General features: G+C 44.2%; 1 protein-coding gene across 7 annotated transcripts in view; it reads right to left on the bottom strand.

Annotated features, from left to right (window-relative positions):
• Positions 1-22347, bottom strand: part of sirt2 (sirtuin 2 (silent mating type information regulation 2, homolog) 2 (S. cerevisiae)) — a 120092-nt gene that overhangs the window by 9231 nt on the left and 88514 nt on the right. For all 7 annotated transcript variants that reach the window (XM_059985135.1, XM_059985134.1, XM_059985136.1 and 4 more), the window contains 4 exons: positions 20416-20475; positions 18143-18198; positions 12723-12799; positions 5199-5250 (listed from right to left, as the gene is read on the bottom strand). In XM_059985135.1, coding sequence (XP_059841118.1) covers positions 5199-5250; positions 12723-12799; positions 18143-18198; positions 20416-20475 — 245 coding nt within the window. The remainder of the gene's footprint in view (positions 1-5198; positions 5251-12722; positions 12800-18142; positions 18199-20415; positions 20476-22347) is intronic.

Below are 22347 nucleotides of genomic sequence, written 5' to 3'. Positions count from 1 at the left end.
GAGTAAAAAACTTACCCCTGACATCTCCTCTGTACCTACTCCCAAGCATCTTAAACCGGTGCCCTCTTGTGGCAGCCATTTCAGCCCTGGGAAAAAGCCTCTGAATATCCACATGATCAATGCCTCTCATCATCTTATACACCTCTATCAGGTCACCTCTCATCCTCCGTCACTCCAAGAAGAAAAGGCCGAGTTCACTCAACCTATTCTCATAAGGCATGCTCCCCAATCCAGGCAACATCCTTGTAAATCTCCTCTGCACCCTTTCTATGGCTTCCACATCCTTCCTGTAGTGAGGCAACCAGAACTGAGCACAGTACTCTGAATGGGGTTTGACCAGGGTCCTATATAGCTGCAACATTACCTCTCGGCTCCTAAATTGAATTCTATGATTCATGAAAGCTAATACACCGTATGCCCTCTTAACCACAGAGTTAACCTGCGTAGCTGCTCTGAGCGTCCCATGGACTCCGACCCCAACCGCTGTAACCTCTGACAGCCCTCCACACTATCCACAACCATTGTGTCATCAGCAACTTACTAACCCATCCCTCCACTTCCTCATCCAGGTCCTTTATAAAAATCACAAAGAGTAGGGTCCCAGAACAGATCCCTGAGGCACACCACTGGTCACCGACCTCCGTGCAGAATATGACCCGTCTGCAACCAGTCTTTGCCTTCTGTGGGCAAGCTAGTTCTGGATCCACAAAGCAATGTCCCCTTGGATCCCATGCCTCCATACTTTCTCAATAAGCCTGGCATGGGGTACCTTATTAAATGTCTTGCTAAAATCCATATACACTACATCTACTGCTCTTCCTTCATCAATGTGTTTAGTCATATCCTCAAAAAATTCAATCAGGCTCGTAAGGCACGACCTGCCCTTGAAAAAGCCATGCTGACTATTCCTAATCATATTATACCTCTCCAAATGTTCATAAATCCTGCCTCTCAGGATCTTCTCCATCAACTTACCAACCACTGAAGTAAGACTCACTATAACTTCTATAATTTCCTGGGCTATCTCTACTCCTGTTCTTGAATAAGGGAAAAACATTCGCAACCCTCCAATCCTCCAGAACCTCTCCAGTCCCAATTGAAGATGCAAAGATCATCGCCAGAGGCTCAGCAATCTCCTCCCTCACCTCCCATAGTAGCCTGGGGTACATCTCATCCGGTCCCGGTGATTTATCCAACTTGATGCTTTCCAAAAGCTCCAGCACATCCTCTTTCATAATATCTACATGCTCAAGTTTTTCAGTCTACTTCAAGTCATCATTACAATCACCAAGATCCTTTTCCATAGTGAATACTGAAGTAAACTATTTATTAAGTACCTCTGTTATTTCCTCTGGTTCCTAACACACTTTCCCACTGTCACACTTGACAGGTCCAATTCTCTCACGTCTTATCCTCTTGCTCTTCACATACTTGTAGAATGCCTTGGGGTTTTCTTTCATTCTGCCCGCCAAGACCTTCTCATGGCCCCTTCTGGCTCTCCTAATTTCCTTCTTAAGCTCTTTCCTGCTAGCCTTATAATCTTGTAGATCTCTAACATTACCTAGTTCTCTGAACCTTCTGTAAGCTTTTCTTTTCTTCCTGACTAGATTTATTACAGCCTTTGTTGTCAAGTGGAATCAATAGGACATTTTAACCTATCAATCTATCAACATCTGCTGTTTGTAAGATCAGTGCAGGACCTGCGGGCTGTGCACTGATTTCAGTGATGATGATCAGAACCTGTGCGGGAAAGCTTTTAAAGCAGTTCCACTCTCTTGACCTCAGCTGCCCTATTTCAGTGGCATGAGTGATCTCCAGCCACAAGTTGGTTGCAGTGGATGGCCATGTCATCTTCTTGCCTCTCAGTGCCCTTTGCTCTCCATGGAGCGTTACAGAACCACCTTCCTGGCCATTGGATCTCACTGTTAATCCACTGAAACTGACTTTGCTATCCCTATCCCATCGGCATTCGAGGCAAACCGGCTACCCTCAGTTGGTTTAGACCACCTGTTGAAGCGATGTACTGGTGTTTGCCTGCTGTTGCATGCAAACCCTATCCACATAAACAGCCCACAACTCTCCAGTTTTCTTTCATCCATGCACCTATCTAAGAGTCTTTAAAATGTCCCTAATGTATCTGTCTCTACCATCACCTCTGACATCTCTCCTAAACTTTCCTCCGTCAGTTTAAAATGATGTCCTCTGGTATGAACCACTGCCACCCTGGGGGGAAAAAGTCTCTGGCTGTCCACTTGATCTATGCCTCTCTTAATATTATACAACTCTATCAATTTGCCTCTCATCCTCCTTTCCTTCACCTAAACAGAAAAATGCATGTGTACAGGAAAGTGATATAATTGTTGGTAGAAGTGGAATTTTACAGAGATTCTGCAGATGCTGGAAATCTAGAGCAACACACACCCAAAATTCTGGAGGAATTCAGCAGGTCAGGCAGCATCAGAGAGAAGCATTACCTGTTGATATTTCAGGCCAACCTCCGAGGACCACAAACTTGTTGGGTTTGGAGGCTTGTTCACCTCAGTGACCCGGAGAGCTGTGCTGGCTGCAGTCAGGGCTTTATGCTTTGGTAGAGTCACCCAGCCAAAGAGGTCAAAGGGTAGAGGCCAGACTAAGGGTGACCCACTGGTCCTCCAGGTTCAGGGGTTCAGCTCAGGGTCAACAACCCTGAATGGAAAAACAAAACTGTTATGAAAACAGCAATGAAGGATCCTTCTACATCTGAGTGGCCACGGACAGACAGAGGTGGAGGACCTTCACTGCTGCCCTAAATGCCAGTGGCGTAGTGGCCAAATTCAGTTCATTTCAGGCTGAGACCCTTCCATCAGTCCCAGCCCAAAATATCAACAAATCTCCATAGATGCAGCCTGACCTGTTAAGGAGTTACCGGTGGGTTAGGACAAGTACTTGGAAGCAAAATCTAATCCAAGAAGTGTGTGTGGGTCAGTTTCTCACTGTGATTAGAAGACAAATATCCAGTGCAACACCAAGGGAGTGTTACATTCTTGGAAACACTGTCAACCGGGTATCACATTAGACAGTCTGCCTTCTCAGGCAGGTAAAGAAGATCCCATGGCTACTATTTCAAGGAAAACTGTAACTTCATCAATGTTTTTTCACCATGATGCTGAAATACATCCCAGGACATGCTGGCACACATCATCAGTGATGTAACCTGGGGTCATTGGGTGTTTTACATCTTTCAACATCAGACACCCTCACCCAGGTGGCCCAGCCAGGGTTGATCGGGCCCCAGCTTGTGTCCTGGCAGCATTGGTCCACAGATCCCACCTCTTGATCCATCGCCCTCTGGAGGCTCACTAACAGTCTCCGTGATGGTCCTGAAGGTTCTGCACAGCAAGCAGCCAGCAAAAGCTCTACACCCCATCTCTGCAAGCTCACGTTGTGCCCTCCACCTCTGTCTCCAGCACTGCTCTACAAGCTGCTAGTATTTGGCTTTTCAAACGCCTTCTCAATCCGGTGTTTGCAAGGAACTGTCAGTTCTACCATGACCATGCTTTGATGTTTCTGACAAAATGCACATCCCAGGTATGAAGTCAGGGAATTTTAATTATTTGCCCAGATAGACTTTGAGTTGCGAGTCAGATGCTGTGGTGAGCAAGCCTGCTGGTGCTCCAGGCTGAGGTCTCCAGCTTTGACAAAGGCGACAGGATTGACGGGTTGGCGAAGGTGCCTACTGTTGTTAATGGCTAAGGAGACATTTTCTGCCACTGCTTTCAGCACCTGGTCACGGACATCAGGTAAACACAAATATCTGAATATTTTGTTCTGCAGTTTACTGGACCAAGTTGATTGATGCATTTCCTACGTTAAAATAGTTCAACAGGGCTTCACCTACTACTCCACCAGCCTCCACGCCCAGCACGTAATTCTCCGTAACTTCTGTCATCTCTAACTGGATCCCACCACCAAACTCATCTTTCCCTCCCCCCTCCAACTTGCTGCTTTCCACAGGCATTGCTCCCTATGTGACTCCCTTGTCCATTGATCTCCCTCCTACAAGCAGAACAAGTGCTACACCTCCTCCCTCACTACCATTCACGGCCTAAACTGTCCTTCCAGGAGAGGTGACATTTCACCTGGGAGTCTGTTGGGGTCATATAATGTGATCAGTGCCCCCAGAGTGGCCTCCTGTATATTGGTGAGACCTGACGTAGACTGGGAGACTGCTTCGCCAGTCACCTACACTCGATCTGCCATAAAAAGCGGGATCTCACAGTGGCTACACACTTTAATTCCACATCCCATTCTGACATGCCAGTCCATGGCCTCCCCTACTGTCGCGATGAGGTTGGAGGAGCAACACCTTATATTGCATCTGGGCAGCCTCCTACTCAATGGCATGAAAGTCGATTTCTCAAACCTCCTGTGAAGTCCCAACCTCCCTTTCACCATTCCCCATTCTCTTTGCTCCCTTTCACCTTATCTCCTTACCTGCCCATCACCTCCCTCTGGTGCTCCTCCCCCTTCCCTTTCTCCCATGGTCTTCTACCCTCTCCTATCAGATTCCCCCTTCTTCAGCCCTGTATCTCTTTCACCAATCAACCCCCCAACTCTTTACTTCATCCCAATCCACACCCCACCTTATCCTATCATCTTGTGGTTCCTCCTCCCTTCCCCCAACTTCTAACTCTAACTCCTCATCTTTTTTTCTCTCCAGTCCTGATGAAGGGTCTCAGCCTGAAACGTTGACTATACTCTTTTCTATAGATGCTGCCTGACCTGCTGAGTTCCTCCAGCATTTTGCGTATGTTGCTCTGGATTTCCAGCATCTGCAGATTTTCTCGTGTTTGTCAGCAGTGCTCCATCAGGGTTTAAGTTCACTGAACACAAGAGATTCTGCACATGCTGGAAATCCAGGGCAACAAACACACAAGATGCTGGAGGAACTCAGCAGGTCAGGTGTATCTATGGACAGAAACAAACCATATATGCTGCCTGACTTGTGGTGCTCCTCCAGCATTTTGTGCGTGTTGCTTAAGTTTCTTAAAGACAAGATTTGTTTCCCTTTCTCTCCTACCTGCTGTTTCCCACCTCTCTCTCTATGTAACAATTAGAGCACTGTGCCATCAGATTATGTGTGAGCTGACAGCTAGAGGTGAGGTGGAGTGAACAAATTAATGATGGGTTATGAAGGCTTGCTGGAAATTTCAACGCACCTGACGAGTGATCTCCTTGTTAATGAGTAGCCTCGGTGTGGACTTGGACACTCTGCGTGAGAAAGGAAGAAAGCATAATTATCACAATCCTCATGTGAACTCTCACACCTCATAGCTTCCCGTAATGAGCAGCAGCACAGAGATCTATTTTAAGCAATTAAATCAGCTCTTTGGGGGACATCTCCCACGCCTTTACGTCTCTGAGCAGAGCAATGCTACAGCTAGAAGTAAAGAATTGAACAAGCGAGCCCTGGGTTTCAGGAAAACAAGGAGTGCTGCCACAACAAAGCAGCATCCATCATCGAGGATCCCCACCATCCAGGCCATGCTCTCTTCTCGCTGCTGCCATCAGGAAGGAGGTCCAACACCACTAGAGTCACGGAGCCGTACAGAACAGAAACAGGCTCACTGGCCCATCCAGTCCGCGCCAAGCATTTAAACTGTCTCCTCCAATCGACCTGCACCGTGACCATCACCCTCCAATACTGCTTCCATCCATGTACCCATCCAAACTTCTCCTAAAGATTGAAATCGAACTTGCCACTTGCACTGACAGCTTGTTTCACACTCTCACGACCCTCTGAGTGGAGAGATTTCCCCTTAAACTTCTCACCTTTCACCCTTAACCCATGACCTCTAGTTATAGTTCCAGTGGAAAAAGTCTCATTGCATTTACCATATCTATAACCCTTCATAATTTTGTACACCTCTACCAATCACCCCTCAATCTTCTACGTTCCAGGGAAAAAATCAATCTTTCGTGATAACTCAGGTCCTCCAATCCCGGTTACATCTTTGTAAACTTTTTCTATACTCTTTCAACATTATTTACATCCTTCCTGTAGGTAAGTAATCAAAACTGCACACAATACTTCACAGTAGGCCTCATCATTGTCTTATAGAACTTCAACAAAACATCCCAGCTCCTATACTCAGTACCTTGATTTTTGAAGGCAAAAATGCCAAAAGCCTTTATGATCCTATCAACCTGTGACAGCACTTTCAATAAATTATGAACCTAATTTCATTAGATTAGGCCAGGGAATGGGGCTGAGGAGGGGGAAAATTGATTGAATGGTAGAGTAGACTCGGGGGGCCAAATGGCCTAATTCTGCTCCTTTGTCACATGGTCTTATTGGCTATGGAGTTCCCAGATCCCTTTGTTCTACCGCAGTCCTCAGTGTCCTAACATCCACTGTATAAGACCTGCACTAGTTGGTCCAACCGAAGTGCAACAGTTCGCTCTGGGTTCAGGAACAGTTATTACCCTTCAACCATCAGACGCCCACATCTTCACTCACCAGAACTCTGAACTAATTCCTCAACCTACAGACTCATTTTCAAGTACACTACAAGTCATGTTCTCAGTATTATTTATTTATTTATTTACGTAAATAAGGAATAGAGGGCTGAGGAACCATTTCAAGTCCCTGGACGTCAATATCTCTGAGGACCTAACCTGTTGTCACAACATATTGATGCAATTATAAAGGAAGCAAGTCAGCAGCTTATATTTCATTTAGAGTTTGCGGAGATTTTGTTTGTCAACTTAAACACTTGAAAGCTTGTACAGATGTACCGTGGAGAACACTCTGGCTGGCTGCTGGTATGGGGACGGGCGGGGGCTACTGTAGTAAGCTGCAGAAACTTGTATAGTTAGCCAGCTCCATTATGGGTACCAGCCTCCGCAGTATCTAAGACATCTTCAAGGAGTGGTGCCTTAGAAGGGCGGCTTCCCTCATCAAGGACCCCCCATCACCCAGGTCATGCCCTCTTCTTATTGTTACTATCAGGAAGGAGGTACAGGAGCCTGAAGACACACACTCAATTATACAGGAACAGCTTCTTCCCCACTGTCATCAGATTTCTGAATGGACATTACCTCATTACTTTTTTTTATTTGTATTTTTTTGCACTATTTATTTTAACTTGACTATTTAATAGACATGTATATGCTTACTCTAACTCAGTTTTTTCTCTATATTTATCTATCATGTATTTTGTTATGCTGCTGCCATTAAGCTAACAAATTTCACAACGCATGCTGGTGATATTAAACCTAATTCTGATCCTGGCAATCTGGGATTAGGATTGACATGGGATATTCTGAACGTGGTTCCCATGGCAAGGAGGGGGATCCACAATGCGAAGGGATTTTCCCTCACTGGATAACTGCAAACCAGTGGGAGTAAGGGTGGGCAGAAGGGTGAAACGTACAGACATCTCACTCTGCTTAATGCAGGCGGTACAGGACAGATTGAAAGCAAACACTGAAGCTCAAGTGTGAAACCTCAGCTTTGTGAGGAGGGGGTGACTGAATACAAGAGGCTACTTCAGCCTTGACTGAAAGGCGGCTGGGATTCTGAGCTGTAACACAGCATTTCACTTGGAATGAGGGAGTCTTGGTGAATCACTCAGCTGCTGTGAAAGGATGTGGTAGCACTCCAGACTTCAGAGTGTTACCACTTCTGAAGAATTATAGGTACAGGGAGAATTTAGCCAGTTTTGTGTCATCCCCCTTAAAACACAGGGGTGGCTTAATTCAGATCTACAAAATCATGATGTGTCACGAAGGTGTGAAGAGGAAGGAGCCAATTTCATAAAAACAGATGTCAATAACTGTGAGAACGTCGTGGGTTGAGCGTCATTTGTGGCAAAGAAGATTACCTTTATTTGTCACATGAACGTTGAAGCAAACAGTGAAACGTATCATTCGCATGAATGGCCAGCGCAATCTGAAATGATATGAGGGCAGCCCGCAAGTGTTGCCATAGTTCCGGTGCCAACGTAGCGTGCCCACAACTTACTAACCCTAACCTACACGTCTTTGAAGGAATGTGGGAGGAAACTGGACCACTTGGACGTTTCATCTACATGAAACACCGTCATAGAAAAACAGCATCCAGCATCAGCATTCTGAAATGGGAGGGTGAACAGCCAGATGTCCTGGTAGAAAGAGTGAGGAGGTCCTGAAGAGTGAGTATAGAGAGCTTGGTAGGAAGTTAAAAAGCAGGACCTCGAGGGTGGTAATCTCAGGATTGCTACCTGTGCCACGTGCCAGTGAGGGTAAGTGTAGGATGCTCTGGAGGATGAACACGTGGCTGAGAAACTGGTGTAGGGGGCAGGGTTTCAGTTTTCTAGATCACTGGGACCTCTTCTGGGGCAGTTGGGACCTCTACAAGAGAGATGGGTTATACCTGAACTACAGGGGGACTAATATATTTGCAGGGGAGTTCGTTAGTGCTATTGGGGGGGGGGGGTTAAACTAGATGTGCAGGGGGATGGGAACCAGAGTAGATAGTGGAGTGGGGGTGAAAATAAATGATGTTAAAGTTTCATGCAAAGTCACAAATAGAAGGGTTGTGTGTGGTGGTAATAATCTTATGAGATGTGTCTATTTCAATGCGAGGAGTATTGTGGGAAAGGCAGACGAGCTGAGGGCCTGGATTGACACATGGAATTATGACATCATAGCCATTACTGAAACTTGGCTACAGGAGGGGCAGGACTGGCAGCTCAATGTTCCAGGGTTCCGATGTTTCAGACGTGATAAAGGCAGAGGGATGAAGGGTGGGGTGGGGGGTGGCATTGCTAGTCTGGGAAAATGTTACAGCAGTGCTCAGGCAGGACAGATTAGAGGGCTTGTCTACCGAGGCTATATAGGTGGAGCTGAGAAACAGGAAAGGTATGACCACATTAATGGGGTTGTATTATAGACCACCCAATAGTCAGTGAGAACTGGAGGAGCAAATCTGCAGAGAGATAACAGACAACTGCAGGAAACATGAAGTTGTGATTGTAGGGGATTTTAATTTTCCACATACTGATTGGGACTCCCATACTGTTAAAGGTCTAGACAGGTGAGAGTTTGTAAAATGAGTTCAGGAAAGTTTTCTAAATCAATATATAGAGGTACTTACTAGAGAGGATGCAATATTAGATCTCCTATTAGGAAACGAGTTAGGACAGGTGACAGAAGTGTGTGTAGGGGAACACTTTGGTTCCAGTGATCATAACACCATTAGTTTCAACTTGATCATGGATAAAGATAGATCTGCTCCTCGGGTTGAAGTTCTAAACTGGAAAAGGGCCAAATTTGAAGAAATGAGAAAGGATCTAAAAAGCATGGATTGGGACAGGTTGTTCTCTGGCAAGGATGTCGTTGGTAAGTGGGAGGCCTTCAAAGGAGAAATTTTGAGAGTGCAGAGTTTGTATGTTCCTGTCAGGATTAAAGGCAAAATGAATAAGAATAAGGATCCTTGGTTCTTTAGGGATATTGGAACTCTGATAAAGAAGAAGAGAGAGATGTATGACACGTATAGGAAACAGGGAGCAAATAAGGTGCTTGAGGAGTATAAAAAGTGCAAGAAAATACTTAAGAAAGAAATCAGGAGGGCTAAAGGAAGATCTGAGGTAGCTTTGGCAGTCAAGGTGAAGGATAATCCAAAGAGCTTCTACAGGTATATTAAGAGCAAAAGGGATAAAATTGGAGTAAGGGATAAAAATTGGTCCTCTTGAAGATCAGACTGGTTGGCTATTTATGAAACCAAAAGAAATGCGGGAGATCTTAAATGGGTTTTTTGCTCCTGTATTTACTAAGGAAACTAATATGGAGTCAATGGAAATAAGGCAAACAAGTAGTGAGGTCATGGAACCTATACAGATTGAAGAGGAGGAGGTGCTTGCTATCTTGAGGCAAATCAGAGTAGATAAATCCCCAGGACCTGACAGGGTATTCCCTCGGACCGTGAAGGAGACTAGTGTTGAAATTGCAGGGGCCCTGGCAGATATATTTAAAATGTGGCATCCACGGGTGAAGTGCTGGAGGATTGGAGGATAGCTCATGTTCTGTTGTTTAAAAAATCCAGGAAATTATAGGCCGGTAAGTTTGACGTCAGTAGTAGGTAAATTATTGGAAGGCGTACTAAGAAATAGGATCTACAAGTCTACAGGGACTTATTAGGGAGAGTCAACACGGTTTTGTGCGTGGTAGGTCATGTTTAGCAAATCTATTAGAGTTTTTCGAGGAAGTTACAAGGAAAGTGGATGAAGGAAAAGCAGTGGATGTTGTCTACATGGACTTCAGTAAGGCCTTTGACAAGGTCCCGTATGGGAGGTTAGTTAGGAAGATTCAGTCACTAGGTATACATGGTGAAGTAGTAAATTGGATTAGACATTGGCTCAATGGGAGAAGTCAGAGAGTGATAGTGGAGGATTGCTTCTCTGACCTGTGACTAGTGGTGTGCCACAGGGATCAGTGCTGGGTCCATTGTTATTTGTCATCTATATCAATGACCTGGATGATAATGTGGTAAATTGGATCAGCAAATTTGCTGATGATACAAAGATTGGAGGTGCAGTGGGCAGTGAGGAAGGTTTTCAAAGCTTGCAGAGGGATCTGGACCAGCTGGGAAAATGGGCTGAAAAATGGCAGATGTAGTTTAATGCAGACAAGTGTGAGGTATTGCACTTTGGAAGGACAAACCAAGGTGGAACATACAAGGTAAATGGTAGGGCACTGAAGAGTGCAGTAGAACAGAGGGATCTAGGAATACAGATAGAAAATTCCCTAAAAGTGACATCACAGGTAGATAGGGTAGTAAAGAGAGCTTTTGGTACATTGGCCTTTATAAAACAAAGTATTGAGTATAAGAGTTGGAATGTTATTGTGAGGTTGTATAAGGCATTGGTGAGGCCAAATTTGGAGTATTGTGCACAGTTTTGGTCTCCGGATTACAGGAAGGATATTAATAAGGTTGAAAGAGTGCAGAGAAGGTTTACAAGGATGTTGCAGGGAAAGGTTGAAAAGGTTAGGGCTTTATTCCCTGGAGCATAGAAGAATGAGGGGAGACTTGATAGAGGTGTATAAAATTATAATGGGTATAGACAGAGTGAATGCAAGCAGGCTTTTTCCACTGAGGTTAGGGGAGGAAAAAACCAGAGGACATGGGTTAAGGGTGAAGGGGGAAAAGTTTAAAGGGAACATTGGAGGGGGGTTTCTTCACACAGTGAGTGGTGGGAGTGTGGAATGAGCTGCCAGATGAAGTTGTAAATGCGGGCTCACTTTTAACATTTAAGAAGAACTTGGACAGGTACATGGATGAGAAGTGTATGGAGGGATATGGGCTCGTTGCAGATCAGTGGGACAAGAAGGTGAATGCAATGCTGGTATTCATTTCTTGAGGTATAGAATATAAGAGCTTTATAAGGCACTTGTGAGACCACACGGAGTATTGGGTGCAGTTTTGGGCTCCTTATTTTAGAAAGGATATACTGACGTTGGAGAGGGTTCAGAGGACATTCACGAGAATGATTCCAGGAATGAAAGGGTTACTGTATAAGGAACATCTGGCAGCTCTTGGGTTATGTGCCCTAGAGTTCAGGAGAATGGGGGGGGGGGGGGGGAATCTCATAGAAACATTCCGAATGTTAAAAGGCCTGTACAGATTAGATATGACAAAGTTATTTCCCTTGGTAGGGAAGTCTAGGACAAGGGGACACAATTTCAGGATTGACGGACGTCCTTTTAGAACAGAGATGCAGAGAAATTACTTTAGTCAGAGGGGGATAAATCTGTGGAATTTGTTGTCACGAGTGACTGTGAAGGCCAGGTCATTGGGTGCATTTAAGGCAGAGATAGATAGGTTCTTGATTAGCCAGGGCATCAAAGGGTATGGGGGTGAAAGCAGGGGAGTGGGGTTGACTGGAAGAATTGGATCAGCCCATGATTGAATGGCAGAACAGACTTGATGGGCCAAATGGCCTACTTCTGCTCCTATATCTTATGGTCTTACGGACATTGAACCCTTGGACACTACCTCACTTTTTAAATATATATTATTTGTTTTTTGCACGATTTTTAATCTATTCAATACATGTATACTGTAATTGATTTACTATTTATTAATTATTATTTTTTCAAAATTTTTTTTCTACTATATTATGTATTGCTTTGAACTGCTGCTGCAAAGTTAACAAATTTCACGACACATGCCAGGGTAATAAACCTGATTCTGATTCAATGGATGGGCAAGTGAGTGTAGTTGCCCCCATTTGTTCAAAAGCCTGATTATTGTGGGGTACTAACTGTTTTTGAAGCTGGTGGTGTCAGTCCTGAGGCATGGCCCGGGTGCTGGGGATGGTGCTTTCCTGTGTCAGTGTGTTATGTAGATGTGCTCAATGTTTGGGAGGGCTTTATCCGTGACGTACTGGACCTAGTTCACAACCCTTTGTAGGACTTTTTATTCAAAGGCATTAGTATTTCCATACCAGGCCCTGTGATTCTATGTAAAGGGATCTGAATGACTGAAGAGCATAAACCCCAGGGTTTTGGACTGAGAACTGGGAGATAGGATTAACTGGATGTCAAATTTTAGCTTGATTGGACACGCTAGGCTAAATGGTCTCACCCTGTGCCATAAACCTCCATGACTCCCGGGTTAAACATGCACCCTGCAGTCCAAATAATTCTAATTTAGTACATTTTCAGAATCTGTCCCACCGCTCTGGTTGACTGCCACAGACCTGTTAATGAGGGACGCAAATGGCTGGACCTGGAGGGAAGTACCCAAGATGATGAGAAGGTCACACTTTGGAAAATCCTAAATGAAAAACAAAATGTACTAATTAAAGGGGGGGAGAAAATACAAATCTGTAAATTAATCATCAGTTTCTTCATTAGTTTAAAGAAATGTCTTAAGAAATACAAATTTACTTTCCTGCATTGTGTAATAACACTGGACAACACAGATTTTGCTTCTGGAATACTTTTAGGTATACCTAATTGATTTTTGATCATGAAAATCGCCATGAAATTTCCCTAAGATGCACCAATTTTTTTGAAATTGCCTATATTTGTCATTTTAACTCATAATTCAAGTCAGAATAAAATATGCCAAGATTAAGGAAGGCATTTTTGTGGGTCCACAAATCAAACAGATCATCAATGATAGACAATTCGAAGAACTTCTAGTGGGACTGGAGAAAACCGTGTGGAAGGTATTCAAAGCTGTTGGTGACACAAAGTTTGGAGGTGCTGTGGATAGTGTGGAGAGCCATCAGTGGTTACAACAGGACATCGATAGGAAGCAAAACTGGGCCAAAAAGTGGCAGATGGAATTCAACCCAGGTAAATGTTAGGTGGTTCATTTTGGTAGGTCAAATATGAGGCAGAATATAGCATTAATGGTAAAACTCTTGGCAGTGTGGAAGATCAGAGGGATCTTGGGGTCCGAGTCCATAGGACACTCAAAGCTGCTACGCAGGTTGACTCTGTGGTTAAGAAGGCATACGGTGCATTGGCCTTCATCAATCGTGCGATTGAGTTTAAGAGCTGAGAGGTAATGTTGCAGTTATATAGGACCCTGGTCAGACTCCACTTGGAGTACTGTGCTCAGTACAGTTTGCCTCACTACAGAAAGGATTGGGGAGCATGCCTAATGGGAATAGGTGAGTGAACTCAGCTTTTTCTCCTTGGAGCGACAGAGGATGAGAGGTGACCTGATAGAGGTGTACAAGATAATGACAGGCATTGATCATGTGGATAGTCAGAGGCTTTTTCCCAGGGCTGAAATGACTAGCATGAGAGGGCACAGTTTTAAGATGCTTGGAAGTAGGTACAGAGGAGATGTCAGGGGTAAGTTTTTTATGCAAAGAGTGGTGAGTGTCTGGAATGGGCTGCCAGCGGTGGTGGTGGAGGCAGAAACGATAGGGTCTTTTAAGAGACTCCTGGATGGCTACATGGAGCTTAGAAAAATAGAGGGCTAGGGGTAAAGCCTAGGTAGTTCTAAGGTAGGGACGTGTCTGGCACAGCTTTGTGGGCCGAAGGGCCTGTATTGTGCTGTATGTTTTCTATGTTTCTATGTTTCTAAATTTTTTTGGCAACTACAGATCACTAAGCTACGTGCAGCTGGTTGACAACATGCTTCAAGCATACAAAACCATGAAGTGCAACATGTCACTGAAGATTCATTTTCTGCATTCCCATTTAGACTTCTTCCCTGCAAATCTTGGTGCTGTCAGCAAAGAGCATGGTAAAAGTTTCACCAGGATATTGTGGTCATGGAGAATCGGTATCAGGAAAACTGGAATCCATCAATACTGGCTGATTATTGTTGGACACTTAAGTGAGAAGCCTCAGACACTGAGTACAAATGAAAATCATCAACAAATATTTTTAGCTGAGTTGAAATACTGCAAAATGTCAGCACCGTTATGCAATTAAACACATTATATTCAATAAATGTTAATCTCATGTTTCTCTAAATTCCTGCATGTTTATCTTCAAGTGCTCTATCATAACCACAAAAAATTTTTGAGAAAGCAACGGTTTTGAAAAATAATTGTTCTCCAGTGTAATTAGTGATGTGATTGTTTGATTTAGCCTCTGCTGGGGATGTATCAGGCCAGACCAATTGAGTATAGAACTGGCCAATCAGATGTGCCATTTGCCACTGACAATCAAACATAGTACAGATAAAGTGTAATGTGAGAGGTGCTGGCCTTTCCCAAGGTGTCAGTAAGATCAGCTAAGGGGATTTATTAATTCAATCGGCTCAAAATATTTACCATATTTACTCTTCTTCAGTCCCTAGAAAATAACGGGGAGGTTCAGCTGAGGCACTCAAAGATGGAAGGATTTCGACAAATAAGAAGAAGCCGTTTCCTTGTCAGATTCTGGTAACTCAAGGATATTGTTTTGCTTGTTTACTGAACACGGGCATCACCAGCAAGATTGGTGTTTATTGCCTGCTCCTAATGACTCAGGCAATCAGCTGTTTTCAGAGAATGGCTTGAGTTGCTGTGGGTTGAAGAACAGACAAGTTTGGGCCCGATAAGGAGATCAGATTTCCATCCTTAAACCATAAAGCATAGGAGCGTAATTTGTCCATTCAGTCCATCAGGCCTGCTCCACTCAGCATTGAATAACGGGTACAGCAACAAGCGGGTAATGAACATAGAATATCCAGCAGTCAGCACAGGAACAGACTCTATGACTCACAACATTGAATTCTCAATTAAACATCCAACCAGACTCATCCTTTCTGCCTACATCTTGCTCATATCCTTCCATTTCCTGCACAACCATGTGCCTGTTTAAGGGCCTCTTGAACACCACTATTGTATCTGCCCCAGGCAGTGCATTCCAGACACCCAACACTTCCTTCAGTTAAAGAAGAACTTGCCCTGCACGTCTCCTTTGAACTTACCCCTCACACCTTAAATGCAAGTCATCTGGTATTAGATATTTCAATCCCAGGATAAAGATACTGTCTATCTTCTCTGTGTATCTCATAATCTGATAAACATCTATCAGATCTCCCCTCAGCCTCCGCTGTTCCATGAAAACAATGCAAGTTTGTCCAACTCTTCTTGTAGCACATGCCCTCTAATCCAGGCAGCATCCTGGTGAACCTCATAACAAACTTGACTGCAGCACCAGCACAAAATCTATGTACAGGAAGGGCCAGAGTCGCCTCTACTTCCTGAGCAGATTGAGGTCCTCTGGACTATGCAGGCCTCTTCTTCACATGTTCTACCTGACTGTTGTCACCAGTACAATCCTCTATGCGGTGGAGTACTGGGACATCAACACAGGTGATGCCAACAGGCTGAATAAACTGATTAAAAAGGCTGGCTCTGCTGTAGGAGCCAAAATGGACACACTGGAAGCTGTGGTAGAACAAAGGACCCTACAGAAAATCCTGGCAATTCTGGACAATGTTTCTCATCCTCTGCATGCCACCTTGGCTGAACAGAGGAGCACTTTTAGTAATAGACTACAGCAACTGTGTTGTTCCAAAGAGCGCTATATGAGGTCATTCTTACCCAACGCCATTAGGCTCTATAATGAGTCAACCTATAGCTGGAGAAGTGATGACCCCCCCCCCCCTCCTATTAGACTGTTTAAGGTGACTTATTTTTTATTTATTCTTCTTATTTCTCTTATTATACTATAATTACTTTAGCCATCAATAAAGTACCCATCTATCTATCTATAAACACTAAAAAGTCTGCAGGTGCTGGAAATCCAAAGCAATACACACTCAAAATCCAGGAGGAACTCAGGTCAGACAGCATCTCTGGAAATAAATAGACAGTGAACATTTCAGGCTGAGACCCTTCTTCAGGACTGAGAAGGAAGGGGAAAGATGCCAGAATAAAAAGATCGGGGGGAAGGGAAAGAGTACCCTCTCGAAAGGCTCGACATTGGTCCTATAATGAGCAATCAGTTGTGACCTAACAAGAGTTTTATAAAGCTGTGACATAACTTCCTGACTTTTGGACTCAATTCCTCAACTAATAAAGGCCAGTATGCCATATGCCTTCTTTATCGCCCTATTAGCCTGTGAGAGCTATGCGGGACCAGCTTTTAGGGAGCTATGGACAAGATTCCTCCGTACATCAACTGTCCCTTTACAACTGAGCTTCCAAACCCTTCACATCTGGCCAGATTAAACTCCATTTGCCATTTCCCTGCCTATATCTGCAACTGATCTACTGTATATTCCGCTGTATTCTTTGCCAGTCTTCTACGCTATCCAAAACACCATTAACCTTTGCATAGTCTGCAAACTGACTAACCCACTCATCTACTTTTTTATCCAGGTCATTCACATGGGGCAGCAGGGTAGCATAGTGGTTAGCACAACACCTTACAGTACATGCGACTGGGGTTCAATTCCTACTGCTGCCAGTTTTGTACATTTTCCCTGTGACTGCATGGGATTCCTCTGGGTGCTCCGGTTTCCTCCCACGGTCCAAAGACGTACCGGTTGGTAGGTTAATTGGTCATTGTAAATTGTCTCGTGATTAAGTTAGGGCTAAATTGGGGAAGCCGGCTGGTGGCATCGTGGCATCAGCGCTGGACTTTGGAGCGAGTTCGAATCCAGCCGGCTCCTTACACGCTCTCCATCTGTGCTGGGTTGAGCTAGCAACTCGGCCTCGTAAAAATAAGAAAGCCTGCTAAAAAAAAAGTCATCATGATGGTGTCCCGATGACTCCACTCAGAGTTAAGGGCTTTCTTCTTCAAATTCGGGATAGCTGGGTGACACAGCTCAGAGGGCCGGAACGGCCTATTCTGCACTGTTTCTTAATAAATGATGAAAAGTACGAAGGATTAACCATCGAACTTAATTCCCCCAACTCTGAGAAGACAGTTCTAGGGAGGAGCGAGGAAAGATGGTGTGAGTGGTTTTTGCAGATTCTGGCAACATCTAATTTGTCCACAATTCCTTTTCTTTTCAAGGTGGTTGGGGTTCCGTCAGAGTCTGTGATCTACAATTCAAATTATGGCTCTCCGTAATATACGGCCTGGCGCTTCGTTATTTCCAGAAGCGGCCTGAAAGACGTGACTTCGGGGAGCGGCCCAATTCCTCGCTGATTTCGCCGACTGAAGCGCCGTGGGAGATGGAAACATCAGGACAGTAGGTGGTGTGCCCCTGTACTCTCTCTCTCTTGATGGAGGGTGCGGAGCTGTCAGTCCTCGAGTCGGGGGGCTTGCAGAAGCGATGGGGAAAACAGAAACATCGGAACAGATGTTACTATTGAATAGAAGACTCCTCCGCTCTCGTCTTTGCTGCAGGAGTGATCTCTCTCTCCCTTGCTGGAGAAGGAGCGCCTGTCTGAGATCCCAAAGGTCATGGTTATGGACTGCAGTTTTTGATTTAGGTCTCTTTGGGGGCTTTTGCTAGCGTGTTGGTGGGGGGGGGTGGTGCTGGAGATCCTGCTCGCGCAAGTCGGGGGTGGGAGGGGGTGGGAAGGGTCAATGCTTCTACTGCTACTTCTGCATGGGGGGGGGGGAGGCTGATGTTTCTGACATTCAATCTTTGTGGTTTCTTGTTTTGTGGATGTCTGTGAACAGTAAGAATTTCAGGTTGTATACTGTATACATTCACCAATATTACATCGAACCAAACATGTGATAATAACTGAGTTGTACTCACAGAGTCCATTGTGGCAAAGAATCGATGGGGGAGACTTTCTCCGAAGAACACAATGTCTAAGGAAGGAAATGGGGATTAAATGTGGCACACACTACTCACAGGTTACAAAGTCACAGCTTTGCTCAAACAGCAGGGCAGGACACTGATCACCAGAAATTGTGGTGGGGGACCATGGAAGGAAGAACACGCATCAAGCACCATTCCACTGAGAAGACGGGACAGATTCCAGCCTGCAAATGTTGTTCTGACTTTCTGGTTTCAATGAATGCTCTCTTTAATGGTAACATTAAAGAGCCAGCGGTCTTCTCCTGAGTACACCTCAGTGAGTATAGGAAGGAGGAGGGTATAGGATAGGCAAAGGAAGAGTGGAAGAGTGGAAGAGTGCCAGGTATTGAGGGAGAGTGCAGAGAGACAGCCAGAGGTCAGCATGCGGGCTATTCAACTCAACTTTACTGATAGCTTGCTTGCACAATACATCATGGGGGTGACAGACTGAGGGGCACAGTATAGGATTAACCCATTAACTACCACAACCTCTCCCCTTCTTGAAAACAACAACTAGCTCTGTACTTTTTGTCGATAGGACTGTGATGAAATTATACTCATTGAAATTGAGTGATTCAGTCACTTTACCCATAGCACACAATTTATACGGCTTATGTAAACATAAAAAGGAATTGGCAACATTATAACTGTCTGTCTCTTTGTTTTCAAGTCTGACACACTCTGTATAAATAAAGAATTGCCAACATTATAACTGTCTTCCTCTTTGTGTTAATGGTCTCTCACTTGCTTTGCATAAATAAAGAATTGCCAACATTATAACTGTCTTTCACTGTGTTTTAATGGTCTATCTCTCTCTGTTTCCTTCTCTATTTCACCAATTTGCAGGATCTTCAACCGAACTTTATTGATAACCTTATTTATACAGGATATGAACTCCTCGCAAGTGGGTTGGCTAACTGAGTGGCATGGGATTAACCCATTAACTACCACACCACCAGGCAGGCAGTCTTAAAGTGGAAAGATGATACGGGCACAGCACTACTGCCAATCAAGTGGCAGCAACTCAGGGCATAAAAGCATGCGGACATGGTCAAGATGTTGAGTTGTTGTTCAGACCGAACATCAGAATGGGGAAGAAATGTGATCTAAGTGACTTTGACCATGGAATGATTTTTAGTGCCAGGTGGGGTTGGTTTGCGTATCTCAGAAACTGCTGATGCCCTGGGGCTTACACACACAACGTTCTCTGGAGTTTAGAGAATGGTGTGAAAAACAAAAAAAATCCAGTGAGCAGCAGTTCTGTGGGTGAAAACACCTCGTTAATGAGCGAGGTCAGAGGAGAGTGGCCAGACGGGATCAAGCTGGCAGCTAACTCAAATACCCACACGTTACAATTTGATAAACAACACATCGAACCTTGAAGTGGATGGGCTACAGCAGCAGAAGAGCACAGACTTGCACTCAGTGGCCACTTTATTAGGTGCGGGAGGCAGCCAGTATGTGGCCACTGAGTATATTGCCCCAAGTGGACTTGGGGAGAACCGTATGGGATTCTTGGGCATCTGGAGCAGGGGTCCCCAATCTTTGTGTGCCATGCACCTCTACCATCAACTGAGGGGTCTGTGGACCAGGCTGGGAAACTCTGATCTGGAGAGAAGAACTTCCTCCTCAGCACCTTAAATGGGTGACCCTCTGCCCTCAGGTGAAACATCTTCCCAGCATCTAAGTGTAAATTAAAGGTGGTATGGAAGTCCCAAAGTCTCTCCCCAAAGAAACTGAGGGATGAATGGTAATAACAAAATTCCATTTATTTATTTATTGTGATGCAGATGGAATAAGTCCTTCTGGCCTTTCGAGCCACCTTGCCCAGCAATCCCCCAACTTATCCCAAGCCAAATCATGGGACAACTTACAATGTCCAATCAACCTAACAACCAGTACCTCTTTGGACTGTGGGAGGTAACCGGAGCACCTGGAGGAAACAGGGAAAAGGTACAAACTCCTTACAGGCAGTGGCAATGTACAGGGAGAAGGCAGGAGAATGGGGTTGAGAGGGATAATAAGTCAGCCATGATGGTGGGGCAGACTCAGTGGGCTGCTGTTATGGTTTTTGGCTCAAGCAAGTGGAGTTAATGCACCGGCTGTCCACATTTCCAACAGAATTTCAGAGCAGGCGGGAGAGGTTGAATGGTCTCATGTTCTCACGTCCATGGAGGAGGTCACGAACCTTGCCGAGGTACCAGCCCCACATCTGCTCTTCCACTCACCGGGTTTCACTATGGAGTCACAGTCCTCACACTTCGGGAAGGGCTTTGTAAAGATCTGTGCTATGTGAGGAAGGAAAAGGAAAGGGAAATTAGCAAACACAGAGCTGAAACTCAACATCTCAATGCACTGTGCAGTTGAGAGGCATTGCTGCCTATTCACATGATAACCGGTTCCTAGTGGAATCCGGTTAAACAGACTAACTGCACCTCTCTCTCAACCTGTTCATTCCCTCTCCTGACAGCTTCCACCTGCTGGATTAAAGTGTTAGTTATCTCATAATTTTATAATTTATCATCATCATTTTATAATCATAATCTCAGTACACTGGACACAAAGATTTTTAGCGTATCTTACCGACTTTGGGCTGCTAATCATGAAAATCACCATAAAATTTCCTTATCAAGCACTTTAAAAAAAAATCACCTATATTTATTTCAATTCATAACTCAAGTCAAAATAACTGATAGCAAGATTAAGGAGGCATTTTTGTCAATCCACAAATCAAATAGGTCATCAAAGAAAGGCATTTTGAAGAACTTCTAGAGGGACTGGAGAAAATCATATGGAAGGCATTCAAGGATGTTGTTGAAAATTTTCTTGGCAACTACAGAGCATCAAACTACATGCAGCTGGTTGACAACATGCTTCAAGCAAACAAAACCATGAAGAGCAACATGTCACTAAAGATTCATTTTCTGCATCCCCACTTAGACTCCTTCCCTGCAAATCTTGGCACTGTCAGTGACGAGCACGGTGAAAGGTTTCACCAGGACATTGCGGTCATGGAGAAACGGTATCAGGGAAACTGGAATCCATTAATACTGGCTGATTATTGTTGGACACTTAAGTGAGAAGCCTCAGACACTGAGCACAAATGAAAACGATGTTGATCAACAAATGATCAACATTTTAGCTTAGTTGAACTATTGCAAAGCATCAGCACCGTTACACAACTAAACACATTATGTTCAATAGAAGTTAATTTCTTGTTTCAACAAATTCCTACGTACAAGTAGTCTGAAATTATATTGTGTTCACCTTCAAGCGGTCTATCATAAATAAAAAAAGTTTAGAGCAAGCAACACTTTTGAGAAAGTTTGTTGTCCAGTGTTATTTTTAAGCTTTCTTACTTGTTTTTAAAGCTCTCAATGGCCTGGGACCGGAGTACATCACAGAATCACTTTCATTTTATAACCTGCTCGAGCTCTCAGGTCTTCTTCTGCTGGCTTCTTAAATTTAAACACACTCCCTCAAAAGATAATTGGCATGGCAGGTCAGCTTTTTCTTTATAACTTCTCTCCTAAGCTGTGGAATTCAATACCGAAAGCTGTAAGGCAGGGGTTTCCTAACCTGTGTCCACGGACACCTTTCTTCATGGTATTGGTGCATTAAGAAGGTTGGGAGCCCCTGCTATAAGGGATGTGGTCTCAGCTGACACTTTTTAAACACCAGCTCAAAACATATTTATTTAACCTTGCTTTTAACTAACACGTTTTGTTTTTTATTTTCATGTTTGTACTTTAACCTGTCGTAAAGCACATTGAACTACATTGTCTATTTGAATAAATAAAGCTATTATCATTACTTTCCTATTTATTGAAAGATACAGTGTGGATACAACCCACCTACTTCACACTAGCCTTATCACAGAAAAGGCCATTGAAGACCTCCAGTCTCCATTGTTCACAGTCGAGGATGTGGCTGGAATTCATTAACGTTTCTGTAATCTGTACTTCATTGTTTCCACTGTACATGGGATTGGCCTGTACAACTTCACAAAATGAAGAAATACTCAAATGGCAAAATAGTACAACAATGGCTGACAAGGGAAGTCAAAGCTATTGTAAAAGCAAAAGAAAGGGCATACAACAATGCTAAAATTAGTGGGAAGACAGAGGATTGGGATGTTTGTAAAAGCCTACAGACAGCAA

Source organism: Hypanus sabinus, chromosome 11 (assembly GCF_030144855.1).
Source record: "Hypanus sabinus isolate sHypSab1 chromosome 11, sHypSab1.hap1, whole genome shotgun sequence".
In the NCBI taxonomy this organism is placed as follows: Eukaryota; Metazoa; Chordata; class Chondrichthyes; order Myliobatiformes; family Dasyatidae; genus Hypanus; species Hypanus sabinus.
Note: the sequence above shows the minus strand (reverse complement) of the source record. Positions and strands in the feature narration are given on the sequence as shown.